Here is a 23,103-nt window from a genome sequence, read left to right on the forward strand (position 1 = left end):
AATAATATTGCCAATAGCATATTTTGTTTTGCTTCACCACTGTCCTTGACCCTCATGTTTTGAAGGGTACTATATCATGCCGTGTTCATAACAACTGGCAACTCGGAGATCAGTGCGTTCAAGACACCTAGGAACTCGAAAAAAACTAACTCCGACTGTGAAATCGTTTTGAACGGACACCCAACTCGGAATTCCAAGTTCGAGTTCCAAGTTGTTTTGAACGCGCCATTTCATGAGCTCCGACTTTCCGACCTGAAAATAATGATCATGATTTGACCTCCTATTTTTCCAAATTCACAGATGTATTAAAAGCACCATCAGTAGCAGCACTTGACGTTGTGACCTGGAGCGACCGTGTCATTATAGCCAGCTCAGTGGGCGTTGCTGTCACTGTGGCCCACTGATAGACTGGGGAGAGATACTGCCAGACACACACACACACAGAGGGAGTGACCACTGTTAGGTCATTATTAATCATCGCAAGGCAATTACATGGATCAATACATTTAAAATTTGTAGTCTTCATAAATGTAGAATGACGTCATCTGTTTGCCTGTAAATCCCGCCTGTGTCACGTTAGACTCAAGAAAGGGCCCGTGGCTAAAGGATTGTGGCAGAGATGGGCCACGGCTGTTTAAAATACATTCTTCTTCTTGTCATGATAGGTGAGGGGTCGTTACCGCTTCATTAACGCATGGGCCACTTGCACCTGCGCTCCTGTGGAGAGCGCGAGTCGCGGAGAGAGCTCCAAATAAGGATATATATATATATATATATGGACCACCTCTTTAGGCTGACGTTAGCAGAAACGGAGCGCAAAATAAAGAATATAGTATAGAGATTTAAATTGCGTTTTAAACCGTAGGGGGTGGAAGGTGTAATCTGGTTACATAAAAGCCCTTAGAAATTGCTCCCTCGCCCCTAATCCGCTATTCATGTTCCACTGTCCTGCAGGGCTGAATAGGCGAAACACTTGTGGCTTTCATTGAAAATAGCGCGCGCGTGGAATCTGTTAATTGGAAAAAAGTATATAGCCAAACATTAAAAGGATTGGCATATCTTCGTAGTATTTATTCCTATCACGTTGCAGCGTCAAATCGGCAGTGTGCTATGCGCTCGTGACGATTTGCTGACGCGCCTTTAGCCCCCCTCCCCCGAAGAGTGAAGCTGCGAGAGAGCAAAGAGGCTGGGAACCGGTCACTATCTCTCTCGCTTTCTTCACCGAATGTGAAGGAAGGCAAGTCCTGCGGCAAAAATCAGCGAAATTCCACCGATTCCAGGAGAGGCATCCCAGCTCTGTTGCAGAAATGGAGGTTCCAAACTTGGGACACAACCTAACTAGCCCGATGAGTCCGTGTGAGGGCATGATCAAGAACCTCAGCTTGGATGCGATACAGTTATGCGAGCGAGAGGGTAAGCGCAAAATAAATGTAGTTTAGGCGTTGTAATTCCAATGATCACCCCCATCCCTTTCCACAAATTTCATTCTGTGTGCATTAGAAGATTCCCTGACATCAGATAATGAAAGATGATAGCCACCTATAGTAGTACCACAATGTCTGAATAGGTGTCCAAGAAGTGCATAACGCTTCTGTTTGGCCCTTATTTTATGATGAAAATGTAACAATATGGGCATGTTTACAGTTTATCTGGATTGGATGGAGACCGGTGCGCTGCTGCATCAGCGGCATAGCCGAGGGCGTCAATGCACAGATTTTTCTTCACATAACCTACCCTATCTATGGAGCTTATGCATTTAGGTTTTCACAACGAAACGAAATGGTTATATCAGAAAAATGCTAGGAAAGCAATTTGGCGCAACGATGAGGTTTCACCATTTCAGAACCATGGACGTGGACAGCATTCGGCAAAGCGCTTTTACACAGGTTCCAATGGGTAGAGACTAAGATAAGGATATTCTTGCCTGGAACAGCTCTGAACAAAGCTTAAAATTACAAATATATAGTCTATATTGAAGGAGCCTACAGTTAGAGCTGTTTTCATTTCAGAAACCACATCCACAAGCCCAATACAAGGATAGCTTTGAATTGCATTATTTAACAGGCTCTGACTAAGAAAAGCTACATGATTTGATGATTCAGCTGGTTGAGAAGACAACTATTTACATATGCTACAGAGGCATCGCTTTACAATGGCTCAAACACATGGTCTGATCATTAAAAGGCTTTGTTGAAGTTCACATTTCGATACCAGGCCTATTAATTGTAGCTTAATATGACAATTTTATGTGAACATTTCAATACTGGATGTCAAATGCATGATGTAGCCTAGGACCTACGCCTACTAGGCTTATATGTTACCAGGATGGATTTTTATTTTTGCAACATTGAGATCATTTGGAGAAATACATGCAGATTGGAGGCCAGCTGTTGCTAGGCCTAGCCTAGGCTACGTTTCTCTAAGTGTAGGCCTATATCCTACCATGGCTGATTTGAATGGAAAAAATAGCAAGTCATGATCACTGGAAGACTGGGCTCAAAGATGGCTGCACCCATAGAAAGGAGTGTGCAGACAGAGATGGAGCATCCACACCCTTCACTCTAATTCCTTAGATCATTCTACAACAGAGTGAGAAGGAACATGGACAGATCCATTTGTTCCATAATATGCTAGATGACACATACTCAATGCATTCATTGCATTACAAGACAATAATAACAAGACAACTATAAGGTATGGCCTAGTCACAGAAATACTAAAGATGTGTTTTTAGAAAGATCTAAAACTGAGCTTTTGATTTGTACATAGGGGGGTGTTGTCTAGGGCCTGTGTAGTCAATGGTGGTCTTCACAAGACCACACAAGCAGGGCAGTTAGACCCTGCCAGCATCCTTTGGACTGGTTCATTATCTCATCTGCTGCCTAGTGGGATGCAGTTGATATCCTCTTATACAACTCTGGCCTGATTTAAAAGCTGTAATTTTAGTAATGGTAAACGCTGGACTTTCTGAGGGACGTAGTTGTTGGTGCCAGCTCTGTTCTTTGTACTTGTATTGGCCCCTCTGCAGCAAACAAGCACTCTCCTATTTGTCAGGCAATACTGGGTAAATAGTGGCTAAGTGTCCTTGAGCTGCCCATTGTTTATAGTACAATAGCACAACAATCTCTGTCATTACTTTACAGATGCTGAGGGGAAATGACAGGGTTATAATCAGGCGTCTGCATCCGTTACACAACATTGTCATTTTAGTATGAAGCTCTTTTCCCAAGACAGGCTAATTCTTCACTGGCTTTGATGATGCTTGATATAGCCTACATCAGCATCATGGGTTTGTGTTTTTCAACACTCCTATTTCCATGTAGATTTCAATATCTCTGATCCAGGGCCATTGATAATAGGGCCAATGCCATGATAACAATAAAACCATACCTACTAGACAGACCATATAAACATGAAAGCAGTTTAAACCATAGTTTTAGAAAAAATCAGGTGTAGGACAGGATGATCTCCTGAAAAAGCATTCTCATTAACACCACAGACAGCTTTGAGGTCTTATACCTAAACATCACATGTAGTTTATTCTGCTTTGACAGACTAAAGCTTGAAGCAAGTTGTTTTGATGGGTTAGTATCATTTTAAATCTTCAAGGTTGTGTTTTCCTGTCATTTCCTTAGGCTTATTCAAATGTAGGGAACTGTGCCCAAGCTTTTACGAACGGTTTGCTGTCTACAAATACAATACATTCAGTTCTCTTGGAAATGTTCCCCAATGTATTTATAAAACATTACATTTCATATTTATTTTAGTGCTGCAAACCTGTCAAATTATCCAGCATATGATCAATATTTAATCGTCAACACAAACGTGAGGAATCCCAATATATATATATATATATATATATATATATATATATACACACACACATACATATATATATATATATATATATATACCCCTTCAAGTTAGTGGATTCTGCTATTTCAGCCACACCCATTGCTGACAGGTGAATAAGATCGAGCACACAGCCATACAATCTCTACAGACAAACATTGGCAGTAGAATGGCCTTACTGAAGAGCTCAGTGGCCTTCAACGTAGTACCATCATAGGATGCCACCTTTCCAACAAGTCAGTTAATCAAATTTCTGCCCTGCTAGAGCTGCCTCTGGCAACTGTAAGTGCTGTTATGGTGAAGTGGAAACGTCTAGGAGCAACAACGGCTTAGCCGCGAAGTGGTAGGCCACACAAGCTCACAGAACGGGACGGCAGAGTGCTGAAGCGCGTAGCGTGTAAAAATCTTCTGTCCTCGGTTGCAACACTTGCTAACGAGTTCCAAACTTCCTCTGGAGGCAACGTCATGTCAAGAACTCTTCATCGGAAATGGGTTTCCATGGCCGAGCAGCCGCACACAAGCCTAAGATCATCATGCGCAATGCCAAGCGTCGGCTGGAGTGGTGTCCCTGCAGCAATGTTCCAACATCTAATGGAAAGCCTTCCCAGATGAGTGGAGGCTGTTATAGCAGAAAAGGGGGGAGACCAACTCCATGATTTTGGAATGAGATGTTCAACGAGCAGGTGTCCACATACTTTTGGCAATGTAGTGTATGTGAGAAGGCACACGTAACTGAGCCTTTCCCCTCTGTCTCAAGAGGAGCTCTGAGAACTGCATAGAGAAATAAAATAACTGGAACTGACATCACCATCAGAAGGAGCCGTTATATATTGTTAAAAAGACAAACATCCATTTTGAATGCTGTATAAGAAATTCAGGCCCACTTGTCTACTAAATCAAATGTGTGCCAACCAGGTCTAATCTCAATATAAATGTATTCCGTCTATGTCCAGTGGTCACCAATTCAGTAAGTTACCATGATGGATGGGTGACATTAATTTAACCAAGTAGCTGTGTCTGTTCTCTAAGAGACCTCCCAACTGCCATCCCCCCATTCCAGCTGTGACACCATCATAGCTAGCCTCACTGTCAGACACTGGCTGTGTATGTGTGATTTGAGCCTACCATCTGTCTTTCAGCAGCACCAACTAAATGAACAGTAGCCATAAGACCCCTCCCCAAGAGCCCAATATTACCAAACATTATCTCAGGCCTGATGCCATTTGTTTTCTAAAATATACTAACAACACTAAACAAGAGGCTTAGACTCAAATCCCCTAAAAGCCAGTGGAAACCATGGAGAAACCTTTAAGAGAGAAATCCAGGAACTGAAAGGGGAAATGGAGTCATACTCTTGATACCATACCAATGGTGTTTACAAATCATAATAAAGATTTGTTATGATTTATTGTCCTGGCACTCTGACAACTCATCTTAGTAAGCAGGCATGAGAGCACATATTTTGTGTGGACAGTTGCCCCATGACGGTGTCTGGCAGTAGCCTTGTTTACACATTGCACTAAAATGTGGGTTTCGTGATCTGCTCAATCCGAACAAAGTTAGTCAATGTTAAAATGTGTCTCTTATCCGTCCACTGTGTCCACATCATGGCCAGATTTCCTGGTGCCGTCCTGTATGCAAATTATTTGACTGATATTCTTTCAGAATAATATTAATGTAATATGCATTCATTTTATGGCATTTTATTGATGCCATAAGTCAATGGTGCTACCTGTCAATTATTTTAGAGGCTGGTATAATGATAATTTAAATGGTTTGACTATCAAGATCTGTTTACACTTGATTGATATCCAGATACAATGGGTCCCTGACTACCTCCGGAGGTACACAATGTGTATTTTAATCATCTACACCTGTATCAAAATGTGGGCACAATCAGAATGTGCACAAGATCAGGACAAAGAAAGCATGTTAGCACTAGGTGTAAACAGGGCTTATTACACTGCTGCTTCTCCCCACCTCATCCAGACCAGACACTGCACTTCCAGCTCTCTGGGGATTTAACCCTTTGCTGTGAACAGATTGTGTAACCTAGTTGGGGGGCAAAAATTATGTTGGAATTGAAATGGTTATTTAGGTAAAAGGGTCTTGATAAAAAATGATAAATGACGTATATCAACAATGCTATGTAAACAGTTCCATAAAATATTGATTTTTACGCCAAAGTATTCTGTTGAGGGATTTAACATAATTTCCTCTCACTCTGGTTAAACATGCTAATTCTATGCAAATTAAACACAATGACTCACCTCTTCATCCTCCCCTAAGAGGCCTTTTGGATTTAATGAATTTGCTAGAACAGCTGGGTATATTTAGAGCTTAACTTTTTTAAAAAAATTTAAATTTAGTCATTCACTCCACATTCTTACTCATTGTGTTCTGTTTTTGTTTCTATTTGATTGTTTTCTTTGTTGCTCAATTATCCTGTGATTTGATTGGAGTAATGCATTACACACAGTATCTGTATGGAGCCATATGAACAGAACTTTGTGTTTCGCTTCTAGTAGGATGTTATCGCTTTCACTGTCAGCCTGTGCTATCTTGCCAGTGTATTTTGAAAGTCTTGCACTGAATCGTGTTTATAGTGTTATGTTGGAGTCTTTTAGCGTGAGAATGAACCAAAAATAAATGGTCTGTCTAGACATTACCTCCGGATTTCCAACCACCTATAATGCTTCGACTTTGACTTCATAGCAGTGGATGCTGCTGAGGGGAGGACGGCTCATAATAATGGCTGGAATGGAGCGAATGGAATAGCTTCAAACAGATGGCAACCACGTGTTTGATGTATTTGATACTGTGAGGGAAAGTGTTGTTGTCTGAAGAAATAGCATTGAATTGTACACAGCATCTCCTCTCATTCTATCTTGGTTTGTGTAGGTGACTGTGACATCCTTCTCAAACCAATTGAACACTGTTCTGGGAACCAAAAGGAGTATATCAGTTTCAAGGCCCCAGTTTCGAGAGATGAAGCCTCGTCAGTCACTTGCAGGAACCAACATTAATAATGAATAATGTAAATCATGCTTATATGACTTGTTTGTGTAGCAGTACAAAAGGACTGAGAGGGAACGACCTTGTCAGAGTTTTCATCAAGCTAGGTTGAGTTTGTGAACATCTCCGGCCGTGGTAATAAAGATTGATTCATTTACATTGAGTTTGAGTCCTTAGTAGTACATTTCCATGACACTACCTACCATTCCACCTATTCCGCACCAGCCATTACCACGAGCCCAGCCTCCCCAATTAAGGTGCCACCAACCTCCTGTGATTTATAGCCTATGGGTCATGTCGACACTCAGGAAAACTCCTCGCCCAAATCACAAGACAAGCCATGTATATACAGTGGGGAGAACAAGTATTTGATACACTGCCGATTTTGCAGGTTTTCCTACTTACAAAGCATGTAGAGGTCTGTAATGTTTTATCATAGGTACACTTCAACTGTGAGAGATGGAATCTATAACAAAAATCCAGAAAAATCACAGATTTTTAAGTAATTAATTTGCAATTGTTGCATGACATAAGTATTTGATACATCAGAAAAGCAGAACTTAATATTTGGTACAGAAACCTGTGTTTGTAATTACAGAGATCATACATTTCATGTAGTTCTTGACCAGGTGTGCACACACTGCAGCAGGGATTTTGGCCCACTCCTCCATACAGACCTTCTCCAGATCCTTCAGGTTTCGGGCTGTCGCTGGGCAATACGGACTTTCAGCTCCCTCCAAAGATTTTCTATTGGGTTCAGGTCTGGAGACTGGCTAGGTCACTCCAGGACCTTGAGATGCTTCTTACGGAGCCACTCCTTAGTTGCCCTGGCTGTGTGTTTCGGGTCGTTGTCATGCTGGAAGACCCAGCCACGACCCATCTTCAATGCTCTTACTGAGGGAAGTAGGTTGTTGGCCAAGATCTCACGATACATGGCCCCATCCATCCTCCCCTCAATGCCATGCAGTCGTCCTGTCCCCTTTGCAGAAAAGCATCCCCAAAGAATGATGTTCCCACCTCCATGCTTCACGGTTGGGATGGTGTTCTTGGGGTTGTACTCATCCTTCTTATTCCTCCAAACACGGCGATTGGAGTTCAGACCAAAAGGCTCTATTTTTGTCTCATCAGACCACATGACCTTCTCCCATTCCTCCTCTGGATCATCCAGATGGTCATTGGCAAACTTCAGACAGGCCTGGACATGCTCTGGCTTGAGCAGGGGGACCTTGCGTGCGCTGCAGGATTATAATCCATGACGGCGGAGTGTGTTACTAATGGTTTTCTTTGAGACTGTGGTCCCAGCTCTCTTCAGGTCATTGACCAGGTCCTACCGTGTAGTTCTGGGCTGATCCCTCACCTTCCTCATAATCATTGATGCCCCACGAGGTGAGATCTTGTATGGAGCCCCAGACCGAGGGTGATTGACCGTCATCTTGAACTTCTTCCATTTTCTAATAATTGCGCCATCAGTGGTTGCCTTCTCACCAAGCTGCTTGCCTATTGTCCTGTAGTCCATCCCAGCCTTGTGCAAGTCTACAATTTTATCCCTGATGTCCTTACACCATCTCTGGTCTTGGCCATTGTGGAGAGGCTGGAGTCTGTTTGATTGAGTGTGTGGACAGATGTCTTTTATACAGGTAACGAGTTCAAACAGGTGCAGTTAATACAGGTAATGAGTGGAGAACAGGAGGGTTTCTTAAAGAAAAACTAACAGGTCTGTGAGAGCCGGAATTCTTAGTGGTTGGTAGGTGAATACTTGTTCTCCCCACTGTATGTTAAGTAGGTTGGTATTGGTTGTTGATTTTGTTTAACTTCACCATATCGCTCAAATTAAAGGGCAGTACTCAATTAGTTTCATTTGACAAGGTTAAAGTAAAGGACACATTTGCAGCAAACTGTGATTCTTGGCCATGCTTCCTGGCCTTCCATGGAACTGATGAGATTGTGAGCCATGGATTCAATGAATTAAATGCAACCTGCTCTACCAATGTTCATGTATTTATTTACAAACCTCTGTCTTATTTACAGAGCAGACAGATTGTATTCTGAAAGCTACTGCATAAAGACGGCAATGCGGATTTCATTGAGACCTGCATCATGCCAATGTTTCTATTTCAAAATGTGGCAAAGTGATAAACACCCTGCTGCACCTGTGTGATTGTGTGAATAAGCTTGCAATCTGCTGGTGACATAACCGTGAGCTGTGTCTTCACAGACCAGACAGCTGGCTGGCTTAGAGCCTTCAGTATGACAAGACTCATTTATAATCCTCTGAAATGATGGACCAATATATTGCATGCCATTTCAGAAATGGAAATAATGTATACAGTATGTCGCTCCTTGTCTCCCCACCAAGCATAATTCTCTTTTCCACGGCTTCCTTTCTCTTGGGTATGATGAGCTATTGAGCTGTCTGAGTTATGCTGCATTGGTAAATGCCTTTTTCATGACCTAACACTGAACACCATTATGCTCACTATGTGAGCTCACCATTAGTCTGGCAGTCAGGGCTAGTTTGGGAAATTCCAGACCTAGGGTGTATGCTGGAACATTAATACATTGTGGGAGGCAACCTGTCCATCTGAGAGGCTACGTCACAGCCTCCATTACCTAATAGGCATATTGATTCCAATGACCTCCAAGCCTGTCGAACAGAACAGGCCTTAAACGCAAATTGTCTGTGACCATTGCTTGATGTTAATTATGGGAGCCAGCTAGTTCTAGGCCTCAGGCTAGGATCACCATCACACTAGGTTAGCTTGGGAGAACACCTATAATTCTCAACTACAGCAGTCCTGCCTGACGCAGATACAGTACCACAAGGCCTGGGCCAAACAGGCCGACAGCTCCATCAACGCAAGACAAGCATTCTATCATTCATACAGTATAGTAAAATGATAACAAAATAATGAATGTTGAATCCATTAGGTAATGCTCGACTATGTTTTATTAGAACATTAAAGGGTAGGTAGGATGAGTTTTTACTCACCAAAGTAACAGCGTTGTGTGGTCAAAGACTTAGTTACTTAGTTGTAGTCACGGTGTGGTTACCTACAGTGGGGAGAACAAGTATTTGATACACTGCCGATTTTGCAGGTTTTGCCACTTACAAAGCATGTAGAGGTCTGTAATTTTTATCATAAGTACACTCCAACTGTGAGAGACGGAATCTAAAACAAAAATCCAGAAAATCACATTGTATGATTTTTAAGTAATTAATTTGCATTTTATTGCATGACATAAGTATTTGATCACCTACCAACCAGTAAGAATTCCTGCTCTCACAGACCTGTTAGTTTTTCTTTAAGAAGCCCTCATGTTCTCCACTCATTACCTGTATTAACTGCACCTGTTTGAACTCGTTACCTGTATAAAAGACACCTGTCCACACACTCAATCAAACAGACTCCAACCTCTACACAATGGCTAAGACTAGACAGCTGTGTAAGGACATCAGGGATAAAATTGTAGACCTGCACAAGGCTGGGCTATGGGCCATTAGGCAAGCAGCTTGGTGAAAAAGCAACAACTGTTGCCGCAATTATTAGAAAATGGAAGAAGTTCAAGATGACGGTCAATCACCCTCGGTCTGGGGCGCCATGCAAGAGCTTACCTCGTGGGGCATCAATGATCATGAGGAAGGTGAGGGATCAGCCCAGAACTACACGGCAGGACCTGATTAATGACCTGAAGAGAGCTGGGACCACAGTCTCAAAGAAAACCATTAGTAACACACTATGTCTTTATGGATTAAAATCCTGCAGCGCACACAAGGTCCCCCTGCTCAAGCCAGTGCATGTCCAGGCCCGTCTGAAGTTTGCCAATGACCATCTGGATGATCCAGCCAGGGCAAGTAAGGAGTGGCTCTGTAAGAAGCATCTCAAGGTCCTGGAGTGGCCTAGCCAGTCTCCAGACCTGAAACCAATAGAAAATCTTTAGAGGGAGCTGAAAGTCCGTATTGCCCAGCGACAGCCCCGAAACCTGAAGGATCTGGAGGAGTGGGCCAAAATCCCTGCTGCAGTGTGTGCAAACCTGGTCAAGAACTACAGGAAACGTATGATCTCTGTAATTGCAAATAAAGTTTTCTGTACCAAATATTAAGTTCTGCTTTTCTGATGTATCAAATACTTATGACATGCAATAATGCATATTAATTACTTAAAAATCATACAATGTGATTTGCTGGATTTTTGTTTTAGATTCCGTCTCTCACAGTTGAAGTGTACCTATGATAAAAATTACAGACCTCTACATGCTTTGTAAGTAGGAAAATTGGCAGCGTATCAAATACTTGTTCTCCCCACTGTATAACCACACCGTATAATAGTTATGTTTTGGGATTTAGAAATAGTTATTCACTTATCTTTTATATATATCAATTCAAACATTTAATTGAGCAAACTTTTTCAGATGAATAGTGAACACAGTTCTTCACAGTAGTGGAACTTGGTGGGATCAGCAGAACCAAGGGATGGTTGCACCTGCCGCTCTCTTCCTCTCTGATTTTGTTGGGTTAAATGCGGAAGACATTTCAGTTGAAGGCATTCAGTTGTACAACTGACTAAGTATCCCCCTTTCCCTTTCTGCCATTGGAAGAAGAGCACTGCCCACCACTGTTGCTCCACCTTCATTCTATGGCTGGATGTTGCTGTTTTTTACTTTTTCAATCAAACCTGAAATGTATACAAATTCAGATACTAAGTGACAGGAAATGAGAAATTACTGTTGTGTATTGTTTGACAGATGTGCTCTCACCATGATTTATCCTCTCTCTTCAGGAGGCTGATGACCTACAGCGGCAGGGTCTTGGGCATCCAACAGCGCCAAGTAGTGTGACTGGTGGCCAGTGGCATGAGGAGGCGACAGGCAATACATACTGCCCCTGATCAGACAGAGCGAGACACAGGGAAAATAGGAATTATACGAGTCATGCCTCTACCTGATGTATAGACAGAGCATGCTGCTGATCACAATACAAACATACACAAAACGTATGTTATATAGACCTACATGTACATTTTGTTAACTACTTTAGCTAGCTAGCTATGGATTAGGTGCCCCAACCACAGATCGCAGCAGCTGTTCCCTCGCTGCCCCAAAGTCAATCAGCCAAATGTATTTCATAAAGCCCTTTTCACATCAGTGGTTGTCACAACGTGCTTTACAGATACCCAGCCTAAGAGTCTGCTGGAACTGTGTATCAATGTCTTTAAAGAGTAGTCTCATACAGTCGACTTTGGAGGTCCAGCTCTGTCTTTACCTTTGATTTTAGTCATCTGCTTTGTTTTGTTAGCTCAATTTATTTCATACCACAACCTTGCTAGCTGCGGGGTAAATTACTGCACTTCTGACAAACGTAAATAGCATATGTGTTACTTTAACTATTTTTAGTAGGCCTACCCGTGCACTACTTTGATCGCACATGGCTAGCTAACAAGCTCGACCTTGTTACATTTTTACATATAGAGGTAAAACGATGAAAGTTTAGTCCGTTAGTGGGACCCTGCAAACTAGCTAGCTACGTGTAAATGCTGCTGGGTAGTTATTTCGTATGTTTACTTAACTTCCTTACATCCGGACTGGAGCGGATAGCTAGCTAGCTGCCCAATTTGGCTTGGCCTGCCGCCTGCATTGCTTCATTGGTTTGTGTGGAAACAGGTAAAAATAGGATTGAAGATTAGATTATTGTTCTTGCATGCTAGCTAGCTAGCTGACTGTCATAGCTTGGAGGACAAATGTTCATACGAAATCCATCACATTTCCATGTTGGGGGATGGGCATATCCTGCAAATTGTTCCAAGTATAACGTTAGGCCTATACCTAGCTGTACATTTTCATTTTAATTAAACCAATGGACTCACCTTTACATTGACTGGGATTATGATATTCTAGGCCGAGTGGGATTACATGGGTTGAATTGTGTTTACATTTCTAGAGGCTGTTTATAATGAGTGACGTTCTGTTGGACTGTATAGTGTAGTCACAGAACGGTTAGTTACCAGTAGCTTTGGTGTGGTGAATCTAGGTCCAGGGCTGAGCAGACTGCAGCCCCACAGGAGGGCTTTTGGAGAGGAAGGCAGAAGGTGCTGGTGCTGCTGCTGAGTCAAACACGGTCTGTCTGTCAGACCTTCTCTGTGCAAAGAGGTCTTTAATCCCATCATCACCTGACCCTCTCCTCCTGCTTCCATTTATCCCTCTTTCTCAGGGGAGAGGGCCAGACAAAGTAAAGAACCTCCACAGACTGTGAAGATGGATCACATCAAAAGGATCATGCATTTAGGCCTATTTGTCAGGAGGATATAGCCTACGTAATTCGATGGTTGACTAGTTGGTACCCATTTAGTTTAGTAAATGTACAATAATTCAATATTGCTCAGCAAGTACCTACCTACTGGTATCAGCTTCTTTAGAAACAAAGGTATAATATTTTACAGAGCTGTGTGTGTCCCTTTAGTTGGACATAATTTGCCACACATTTTGAGTAATTTAGCACAGCATTATCACAGTTTAGTCATAGTAGGCCTAGATCTAATTCTGTGTGATTAGATCGCCATAGGCTAATGAAAGCAGTTTGTAATGCTGTTATGTGGGCAAACGTTGACAGCATTAGCCAGGCTTACATTTGACATTTTAGTCATTTAGCAGAAACCCTTATTCAGAGTGACTTACAGTTAGTGCATTCATCTTAAGATAGCTATGGGAGACAACCGTTATCACAGTCGTAGTACCATGTCAGTGTAATTCCTCTAGTATGCCTATTTGCAGGTTAATGAGGTGGGATTAGTGTAAACAGCTGAATAGCTAAATCAGCATTCTGGCACAGTGGCTTGGGCTGTGTGGGATGGGTGCTAAACAGACATCCAAAATCTGGTTGGGTTTTACTCTGTGCTTTGCTGTTGGCCAACACTTAATTTTCTCAAACCAGTGTTCAATGTTTGCAGATATCCTAGCGGTTATATTTGTTTAGCACAGAGCAAAAGACCTGTTTTGAAAAATGCCCCTTGACAGAAACCCATTTTTGTATGCCTAGTTTAATAACCTCAGTATGAATGATATGGTTTATATGTTTTTAAAAACTCCATATGAACCAATTTGTGGAGTTACTCAATTAGCACTTCGCCTCAAAACTCATGGTCTGAGATAGGCGTTCCATGGTCTGCTTCTTTTCCCATTGATAATTGATGCATTACCCCAGAATTCCACATTCTTGCTCCTATATTTAGTTCCTGTATTCAGAGCTTGCACAGAAAACAAATTGTTGCCATGCCTTGAGTAGGTGTTTTAGTGTGTAGTGGATTCTCATGGCCATGTTACAAAGCTCTTATTCACTTTTGGTGTATAAGGCTATTTGTATTCCTGTGCGTCTTTGTGTGTGTGTGTTATGACATTTTCATTAACACGTAGACATTCTGTAGCACCAAAAGGTGTCTAAACATGCATTTAGTGAGGAAATTGTGAATTTGTCCTTGCTACACACACCTGTTCAAAATAGGGAGTATTGGACTAGATACAGAGGGAAATGGTCTGACAAACCCTGAACAAAAGGCTTATCAGAGCAATCTTCTATCTACTTTCATTTTCTTTGTGTTTGACAAAAGAAAAATGTCCTCCATGAAAGAGAAAAGCAAGGCTTTATTAAGAGATCCATCTGTGTTGGGTTGAGTCACTATAATCATCAGCGTTTGAAATATTTAATACCGTATGTGCTTGTAATCTGAGGGGATTGCAGCATTGCCATGACAACAGATACATGGTGGAGCTCCCGCTCTTTGGTAAATGCTCCACAGAGCACAGAGCCAGCTGAGTGGTGGAAGTGTTCCCTGTAGGGGTTTGTAGGCCCCCTCTTATGTATTAGGTGTCTCAATTTTTTTTTTAATGTCAGTAGTTCTCTAAATTGTAAAATATCATTGAGACATTTCTCATCTCCTTAAGCATTAAAGCACAACCAATCCCTTTGTCCCTGTGCCACAGGCAATAAATCACAGGACAGCGGCATCGTAGAGATGGAGGAGCTTCCTGTCCCTCAGAACATCAAGATCAGCAACATCACATGTGACTCCTTCAAGATTTGCTGGGACATGGAGCCCCGAGTCAAGGAGCGTATCACTCACTACTTCATCGACCTCAACAAGAAAGAGAACAAGAACTCCAACAAGTTCAAACACAAGGTAAACTATTAACATGCACACAACAACAACTAGGCTATTTCAAAGGAAGAACACGCAGTTTATAATACAATCAAATGTATTTTATAAAGCCCTTTTCACATCAGCAGTGGGCACAACGTTATTAAGATACCCAGCCTAAACTCCCATAGAGCAAGCAATGCAGAAGAACAGAGGCTAGAAAAAACTCCCTAGAGCCTGAAGTTGTCTATAAAATAATTTCTACATGATAAGGCCAGTTGTTTAGTTTGAGCTATAACACAAACCAGTATGTAGCCACATCGTAACCTTTATACCCCAAACAAGTAGTGTAACAGGCGTAATGAGTATATCTTAAATAATTCATCACCCCCCACAATTTTTTTGCTTAACTAACAATCGCACTTTACTTTTTTCCAGCTTGTTATCTCTGACTTTGCTGATAGCTCCTTTTAAAGTGGGAAAATGTACTTGCTATTTTAAGATGAATGTGCTAAGTCGCTCTGGATAAGAGCATCTGCTAAATTACTCAAATCGAAATGTAAACAAAGGGTAGATAACCTTTTACCAGAGCTCAGAAGCAGAACTGACACTCCCACACTCTAACACTAGGGAACCTTTTGTATTCTAACAGATTAAGCCCTGAGCATGAATGATATCACACAGCACTAGCAGAGACTAATTGCACAAATTTGGCTGCTGTTTCAGCCTTTAATCTAATGCATCTAATGTAAAAATTTTGCAGATCTATTTCATCAGTCTCCCATTCACATTCTGGGTGGAGTGAACATAAAAGCCCCCCCCCAAAGGAAGTGGTTTTCTTCGCATTCTCTGTGTGAATATACATAGATAGAATGCATTTATTTTCGTTATAGCATTTTCGTTATAATGTTGTGCATTAATGTACTGCTGTTGTCGCTACACAAGGCTGGTGTAATATTGCAGGGCGCGCCCAATCTATGTCCTGCTAATGCATAGAGACAGGAAGTACTAGGCTCCATGGCATACATTAAATCAATATTGAGGAGATGGGGGAAGGGGAATGCCACAGGAGTCTATACATGCAGCTTAAAGGTCAAATTCAGCCGTTTTTTTTCTCAATATCAAATAATATCTCGGTAACAATGAAGTACCTTATTGTGATTGTTTTCAATTAAAATAAACAAAAATAGCTTCATAGCAAAGAGCAATTTCTCAAGCAAGAATTGTTCTGGGACTGTCTGGGCGTGGTCTGACTGAGGAGGGGAAAACTGAAAACTAGCTGTTATTGGCAGAGAGGTTTGGAACTCTTTCTTATTCGTCTATTAACTAATTTACCACCTGGTGATGTCACCAGACAGGCCAAAACTTTATCTCACAAAAACAGGCAGACATTTCAGGTGGTCTTTTCAAACAGCTCTTACAGTAAAAGGGTAATATCATAATTTTCACAGTATTATTCCAACCTAATAGTGTGGAAATATATATAAAACATAGAAAATTCATGTTTTTTACTGCACTGGACCTTTAACACTACGCATTGTATTTATGCTGATTTAGTGTTTTTGTCTGTGCGTGGCATTAAAATATACTGTATCAATAGTGAGGAGGCCACTACTGATACAGTGCCTTGCGAAAGTATTCGGCCCCCTTGAACTTTGCGACCTTTTGCCACATTTCAGGCTTCAAACATAAAGATATGAAACTGTATTTTTTGTGAAGAATCAACAACAAGTGGGACACAATCATGAAGTGGAACGACATTTATTGGATATTTCAAACTTTTTTAACAAATCAAAAACTGAAAAATTGGGCGTGCAAAATTATTCAGCACCTTTACTTTCAGTGCAGCAAACTCTCTCCAGAAGTTCAGTGAGGATCTCTGAATGATCCAATGTTGACCTAAATGACTAATGATGATAAATACAATCCACCTGTGTGTAATCAAGTCTCCGTATAAATGCACCTGCACTGTGATAGTCTCAGAGGTCCGTTAAAAGCGCAGAGAGCATCATGAAGAACAAGGAACAAACCAGGCAGGTCCGAGATACTGTTGTGAAGAAGTTTAAAGCCGGATTTGGATACAAAAAGATTTCCCAAGCTTTAAACATCCCAAGGAGCACTGTGCAAGCGATAATATTGAAATAGAAGGAGTATCAGACCACTGCAAATCTACCAAGACCTGGCCGTCCCTCTAAACTTTCAGCTCATACAAGGAGAAGACTGATCAGAGATGCAGCCAAGAGGCCCATGATCACTCTGGATGAACTGCAGAGATCTACAGCTGAGGTGGGAGACTCTGTCCATAGGACAACAATCAGTCGTATATTGCACAAATCTGGCCTTTATGGAAGAGTGGCAAGAAGAAAGCCATTTCTTAAAGATATCCATAAAAAGTGTCGTTTAAAGTTTGCCACAAGCCACCTGGGAGACACACCAAACATGTGGAAGAAGGTGCTCTGGTCAGATGAAACCAAAATTGAACTTTTTGGCAACAATGCAAAACGTTATGTTTGGTGTAAAAGCAACACAGCTCATCACCCTGAACATACCATCCCCACTGTCAAACATGGTGGTGGCAGCATCATGGTTTGGGCCTGCTTTTCTTCAGCAGGGACAGGGAAGATGGTTAAAATTGATGGGAAGATGGATGGAGCCAAATACAGGACCATTCTGGAAGAAAACCTGATGGAGTCTGCAAAAGACCTGAGACTGGGACGGAGATTTGTCTTCCAACAAGACAATGATCCAAAACATAAAGCAAAATCTACAATGGAATGGTTCAAAAATAAACATATCCAGGTGTTAGAATGGCCAAGTCAAAGTCCAGACCTGAATCCAATCGAGAATCTGTGGAAAGAACTGAAAACTGCTGTTCACAAATGCTCTCCATCCAACCTCACTGAGCTCGAGCTGTTTTGCAAGGAGGAATGGGAAAAAATGTCAGTCTCTCGATGTGCAAAACTGATAGAGACATACCCCAAGCGACTTACAGCTGTAATCGCAGCAAAAGGTGGCGCTACAATGTATTAACTTAAGGGGGCTGAATAATTTTGCACGCCCAATTTTTCAGTTTTTTTGATTTGTTAAAAAAGTTTGAAATATCCAATAAATGTCGTTCCACTTCATGATTGTGTCCCACTTGTTGTTGATTCTTCACAAAAAAATATAGTTTTATATCTTTACGTTTGAAGCCTGAAATGTGGCAAAAGGTCGCAAAGTTCAAGGGGGCCGAATACTTTCGCAAGGCACTGTATGTTGCTTTTGCAGCTGAACGGTGAATAATGTGTTTATTCAGAGTTTGTGTTTTGTATGTAGAGTTGTAAACTTTGTGTATGTTGAGTTTAAGCTCTGTCTGCCGGTGTCCCTGTCCAGGATGTCCCCACCAAACTGGTGGCGAAGGCAGTGCCTCTGCCCATGACGGTGAGGGGTCACTGGTTCCTCAGCCCGCGTACGGAGTACACCGTGGCCGTCCAGACTGCCTCCAAACAGAGTGACGGAGACTACGCCGTGTCAGAGTGGAGCGAGATCATCGACTTCACCACCGCCGGTAAGGCAGGGGGGCAGAAGAGGGACAGGGGAAACAAAGCATTTATTTTTTGGCCTATCCCTAAAACCTTCTATCTTTATTTGATATAGGCCTACATGCTGTATTCTCTCATTAATGGCTAATCCTAACCCCTGTTTCCAGATTATTCCACGGTGCATCTAACCCAGCTGCTGGAAAAGGCTGAGGTCATCGCAGGCAGGATGCTGCGCTTCTCTGTGTTCTACAGGAATCAAAACAAAGAGTACTTTGACCAGGCCAGGTACGTATGAACATCTGCACAGATGCCCTAACAGCCAGCACAGTTTTATTCTGACGTCATGATTCAGTATGTAAAAACAGTATAATACGGGGAAATCACGTAATATAGAGATACATGACCCTTTGCTGTACCTCCTTCCCTTGTAACTGAAATCGTCATAGGCTTTTCTCAAAGGCAGTGGTCCAGATGGTATGGCTTAATGCTTTTAAAAAAGATATACTCAGATAGTATAGGCTGTGCATGTGTAGGTCTAGTTCTGTATTGGGGGAGTTAGTCTAAGCTCAACAGAAAGGTATTATTGCAAAAAACTGCCTCCAATCCATAAAAAAACTCTGCTTACATTGCATCATTCAAAAAGTTAAGTATCTGGGTTAACAGATTATATTTGGGTAAAACAGCCATTCCGGATATTTGTTTACCTATAGGATTTTCTGCATTTGGAACTAGAAGTGTACCATGCTCCGGAAACCTCTGAATTACTATTTTATATAACAGCAGCTTGCACAAGCTAGGTAGAATTTTTTTGGTTCCCATTTGTGCATATGTTTGCTGGAACAAATGACCTCCCCAATGACTGCATGCGTTGGACCAAAGTCTTAAAAGGTAGCAGCTTTAATTGCTGGTGAAAGAGGAAGCGGAGTGTGTATCAAGCACCTGACTGGAAAGCAAGATGGAAAAGGGGAAAAGGGAGAGGAACAGAGTGTGAGAGAGAGAGGAGAGAAGTCTGGTGTATTTTTAGTTTGCTGATATGTTAACCGATTATGTATTTTTTTTCTTCTTGGGGGATAAGAGCACTTTCTGTTCTTTAGTTTTATCTTCTCTTATTTTCATTTCTCAGTGGTGTAGAATGGTGAAAAACTACACAGAAACGGCTTCATCTCGTGGAGAATACACCCAAGGACAGTAAAATGAGGCCTTTCCTATGATGACCCGAATGGGACCTTAATAATTAGATAGTTACCATGACAGAGACAATTATGGTTCTAATGGCAACCTTTAAAGTGTTACCAATGTAATTACGCCAATAATTGAAGCCTTTGGAGCTCAGATTTGCATCATAGGATATCTGACTGCCAATTTAAACCTCACAAGGTGCTTTCAAGTTTCTGCTATTCATTTGTTGGAGAGATCTTGAGATCTTGCCGAAATACAATGTCCGTTTTTTTTAGACTGAGTTCTGTCTAGGGGAAAAGAAAGGTCTGTTTGCCAGTGAGAGAACTGAGGAGCAAATCATTTTTATATTAGATTAACTAGATGAAATTGATTAGATCAGTCTTTTTACTCATTGTTTCTGAAATGCATCCTTTCTGAATAGGTTGTTTGCGTTGTCAAGAAACACATTGACAACCTTTCAGTAGGATTCAGCTGCTACCCAAATCCCTGCTTGTATCGATGATACATTTATTGTAATAACCTATAGTATAGTGATTACTCAGAAAGTTGTCCATGTCTCCTCTCCAGGGAGGTGCATGGGAACCACATGCTGCCAGCTGTGAAGGACAACAGTGGAAGTCATGGCTCACCTATCAGCGGGAAGCTGAAGGGCCTCTACTTCAGCTGCAACACAGAGTTCAACACAGGCAAGCCCCCCCAGGACTCCCCCTACGGCCGCACACGCTTTGAGATCCAGGCTGAGACCCTGTTCAACCCCAAGACTAACCTCTACTTCGGGGACTTCTACTGCATGTACACGGCCTACCACTACGTCATACTGGTGCTGGCCCCACAGGGCTCGCCCGGCGATGACTTCTGCAAGGCAAAGCTGCAAGCACTCGACATCACCAACAACCACTTCCTGACTTGCACGGTGGACGAGGAGGCGGGCGACGGGGCACTGGTTTTCCGGCACGCCCAGGATGTGATCCTGGAGGTGATCTACACAGAGCCCGTGGACCTGGTGCTGGGCACGGTGGCAGAGATCAGCGGGCACCAGCTCATGAGCCTGTCTACCGTCAACGCCAAGAAGGACCCCAGCTGCAAGACCTGCAACATCAGCGTGGGACGCTAGTGGGAGACTGGACTGCACCTGTGCTACACAGACGTACACACACGCAACCCCAACCTATATCCTCAAAGGACCACCCTCCCAAAAGAAGAACATTGCAGGAGAGGGACCCAGACTGTGAAAGAAATTTAACAGGGTAGGGTGCTAGAATTCCCAGTCCATATACACACACACACACATCATCCATTTTCCTTTTCAACCTCATAGGAACCACCCTCCCAAAAGTGTGGCATTCTGTTCATCCCTCCCGCCGTCACCATCAAAAGAGAAACCATGCAAAAGAGGGAGGAGCCCCAACTGAAAGATCTACAGCTGAAGTGTGGGATCCTAACAAGCCTTGTTCAGCATCATCCAAACCGCTAGCCAAAACTGACTGATCCTAACAAGCCTTGGTCAGCATCATCCAAACCGCTAGCTAACACTGACTGATCCCTTTAAATGTTCTAACCAAACATTGTTCCGTGCATGTATTCACACAGCTTTTCTCATTGATTTTCTCTTCTGTTGTTTTTCAAACGTCTCCTCCCATTGACCTCTTCAAATGTTCTGTTGTTCCCTTCAGTCCAGGTAGACAGATGGTTGTGTTCCTGTTTTCCCATCTCTCATGGAAGGCGTTAGAATGGTTCAGATCCGACAGATCTAAGTTACTCCTCCCTCTATCGGCAGAGACTGGTACTAATTTAGAGCTGCAGTGTCATCATCTTTATGCCAAAGGTAACACAAAAGGACAACTTGCTGTAGAATAACAATACTAATGCAACAGCCACTAAAAGCATATTAACTCGGAGATCAAGTTGAACTACTTGGTAACCATTAAGAGCATGATGCAGTATGTACAGCATGACTTTGAAAACTGAGTCTGTCAGTTCCTCTACCATAGCTACCCTTCTGCAATGTTATGTGGCGGTGACGTCTCACTCTACCATAGCTACCCTTCTGCAATGTTACGTTTGATTTATTCTAGTTATAACGAAACCATAAACTGTGTTTAGTAAAGTAATGTGAAAAAATATTTATTTTTTACTGATATATACACATAAACCAGAAGTGCACAATGTCAAGAGCTCTGATCCTAGTAAACAATTGCATTTTTGGATGAAAAACACAAAAAGGAGAAAACAACACAGATTTGAGTAACTTGCACTATGCCAACATTCACAAGTTATTTTTTTCCAAGGTAATGTATAACTTGAATTGCCACAATTCATCATATCATAGTACATTGTGGGACTAAAAACAGATTGACATGCACAAACATTCTACAGGATTGTCAGATTGTGTATTCGGATGACATATCCCCCTTGCCAAGATTGCACTTTTCAAAGAGCAGCATTTGAACGTAGAAGACCACGTTACGTACCTGTTATATCGACATTAGTTTGGCAAGAACAAAATGCAAGTAACAATAAAGTGCCATAAAATAGCTTAGAATAGCATAAAATAACATTTCTAACATCAACCGTGATATATATTTGTTCTCTTTTTTCCTTAAAATGAAAGTGTTACACTCGCTACATCAGTTGCAGAAAAAAGTATAATTTGTCATGAATAACAAAGGACTTGTTAAGGGACTAAAAATAGCTGAATGTGGCCCAGCAATTCTTGCATCATCTTGTCATCACTCTTAACCAAAGTGAGAGTCATTTAAAGTGCATCACCATGTAAGCATCGCATGAAACATGACCAGAAGTACCGGTATCTCACTTTGAAATTTGTTCTGGAAAAAAAATGATCCAATAAAGTGAGCCAAAAAAAACTGTTTCAAAATAAAAGTCCCACTGTGAAGGAGGCTCAAACAGTCTTCGGAGTATCCCGTTTACTGAGCAGGACTTCCAGCAAACGGAGTTTAGCTTTTAAGTTCTTGTACTCGCAGTACTCCTCTGCCATGGGCCCATGGTCCTCTTTCTGGGCAGCCCTTTAAAGACAAGGAAGAGAAAAATACTAACTTAACATTTCAGATAAGCTGCAGCTTTCATTACTGGTATAGTCCCTGTGTTGCCTTATTCAGATAACTTTGTACACTAAGTATTGTAATCGGAACATTTTATTTTACTTTCAAAAACCGCTACATGTACAAAATATGTGTATAGTTCAGAGCAGTTGTCTCTCCGTCTCTCTCCCAAGTACTTCTTTGTGTCGTATTAACGTCAGTAAATGTGCATCACGCTGTTGTGATTCTGCTGAATTCTTCTGGTGGATGTTTTATTTTATTTTTCACAAGGCGTTGTTGAACTATGAAAACCAAATGTTCCAGTTTATTAAAAGAAAATTAAAGGAAAAGCAAACAGTGAAGTGTAAC

General features: G+C 41.8%; 2 protein-coding genes and 1 long non-coding RNA gene across 6 annotated transcripts in view; 1 reads left to right on the forward strand and 2 right to left on the reverse strand.

The window, feature by feature from the left end:
* The first annotated feature begins 1,003 nt into the window (after positions 1 to 1,003).
* On the forward strand, positions 1,004 to 23,091 carry LOC112253098 (phytanoyl-CoA hydroxylase-interacting protein-like). Of its 3 annotated transcripts, none has more exons than XM_024425022.2 (5): positions 1,004 to 1,413; positions 14,839 to 15,035; positions 18,366 to 18,540; positions 18,682 to 18,799; positions 20,261 to 23,091. In XM_024425022.2, exons 1-5 carry the CDS (start codon positions 1,308 to 1,310, stop codon positions 20,805 to 20,807), a joined length of 1,143 nt encoding a protein of 380 aa, XP_024280790.2. In that variant the 5' UTR covers positions 1,004 to 1,307; the 3' UTR covers positions 20,808 to 23,091. The 3 variants fall into 3 exon arrangements, with proteins under 3 accessions (XP_024280790.2, XP_024280791.2, XP_042179559.1); XM_024425023.2 differs by lacking the exon at positions 1,004 to 1,413 and adding an exon at positions 11,724 to 11,858; XM_042323625.1 differs by lacking the exon at positions 1,004 to 1,413 and adding an exon at positions 12,394 to 12,525.
* LOC121846696 lies at positions 11,403 to 13,356 on the reverse strand. Its single transcript, XR_006083645.1, has 3 exons — positions 12,729 to 13,356; positions 11,623 to 12,501; positions 11,403 to 11,540 (listed from the first exon to the last, which is right to left on the reverse strand). It is a non-coding gene; the product is annotated as an uncharacterized LOC121846696 (long non-coding RNA).
* The window catches only part of LOC112253097 (protein FAM13B-like), a 51,313-nt gene continuing 50,012 nt past the window's right edge, over positions 21,803 to 23,103 (reverse strand). For both annotated transcript variants that reach the window (XM_042323624.1, XM_042323623.1), the window contains exon 20: positions 21,803 to 22,719. In XM_042323624.1, the coding sequence (XP_042179558.1) occupies positions 22,596 to 22,719 (124 nt within the window). In that variant the 3' untranslated portion in view covers positions 21,803 to 22,595. The remainder of the gene's footprint in view (positions 22,720 to 23,103) is intronic.

Source organism: Oncorhynchus tshawytscha, linkage group LG06 (assembly GCF_018296145.1).
Source record: "Oncorhynchus tshawytscha isolate Ot180627B linkage group LG06, Otsh_v2.0, whole genome shotgun sequence".
Taxonomy (NCBI): domain Eukaryota; kingdom Metazoa; phylum Chordata; class Actinopteri; order Salmoniformes; family Salmonidae; genus Oncorhynchus; species Oncorhynchus tshawytscha.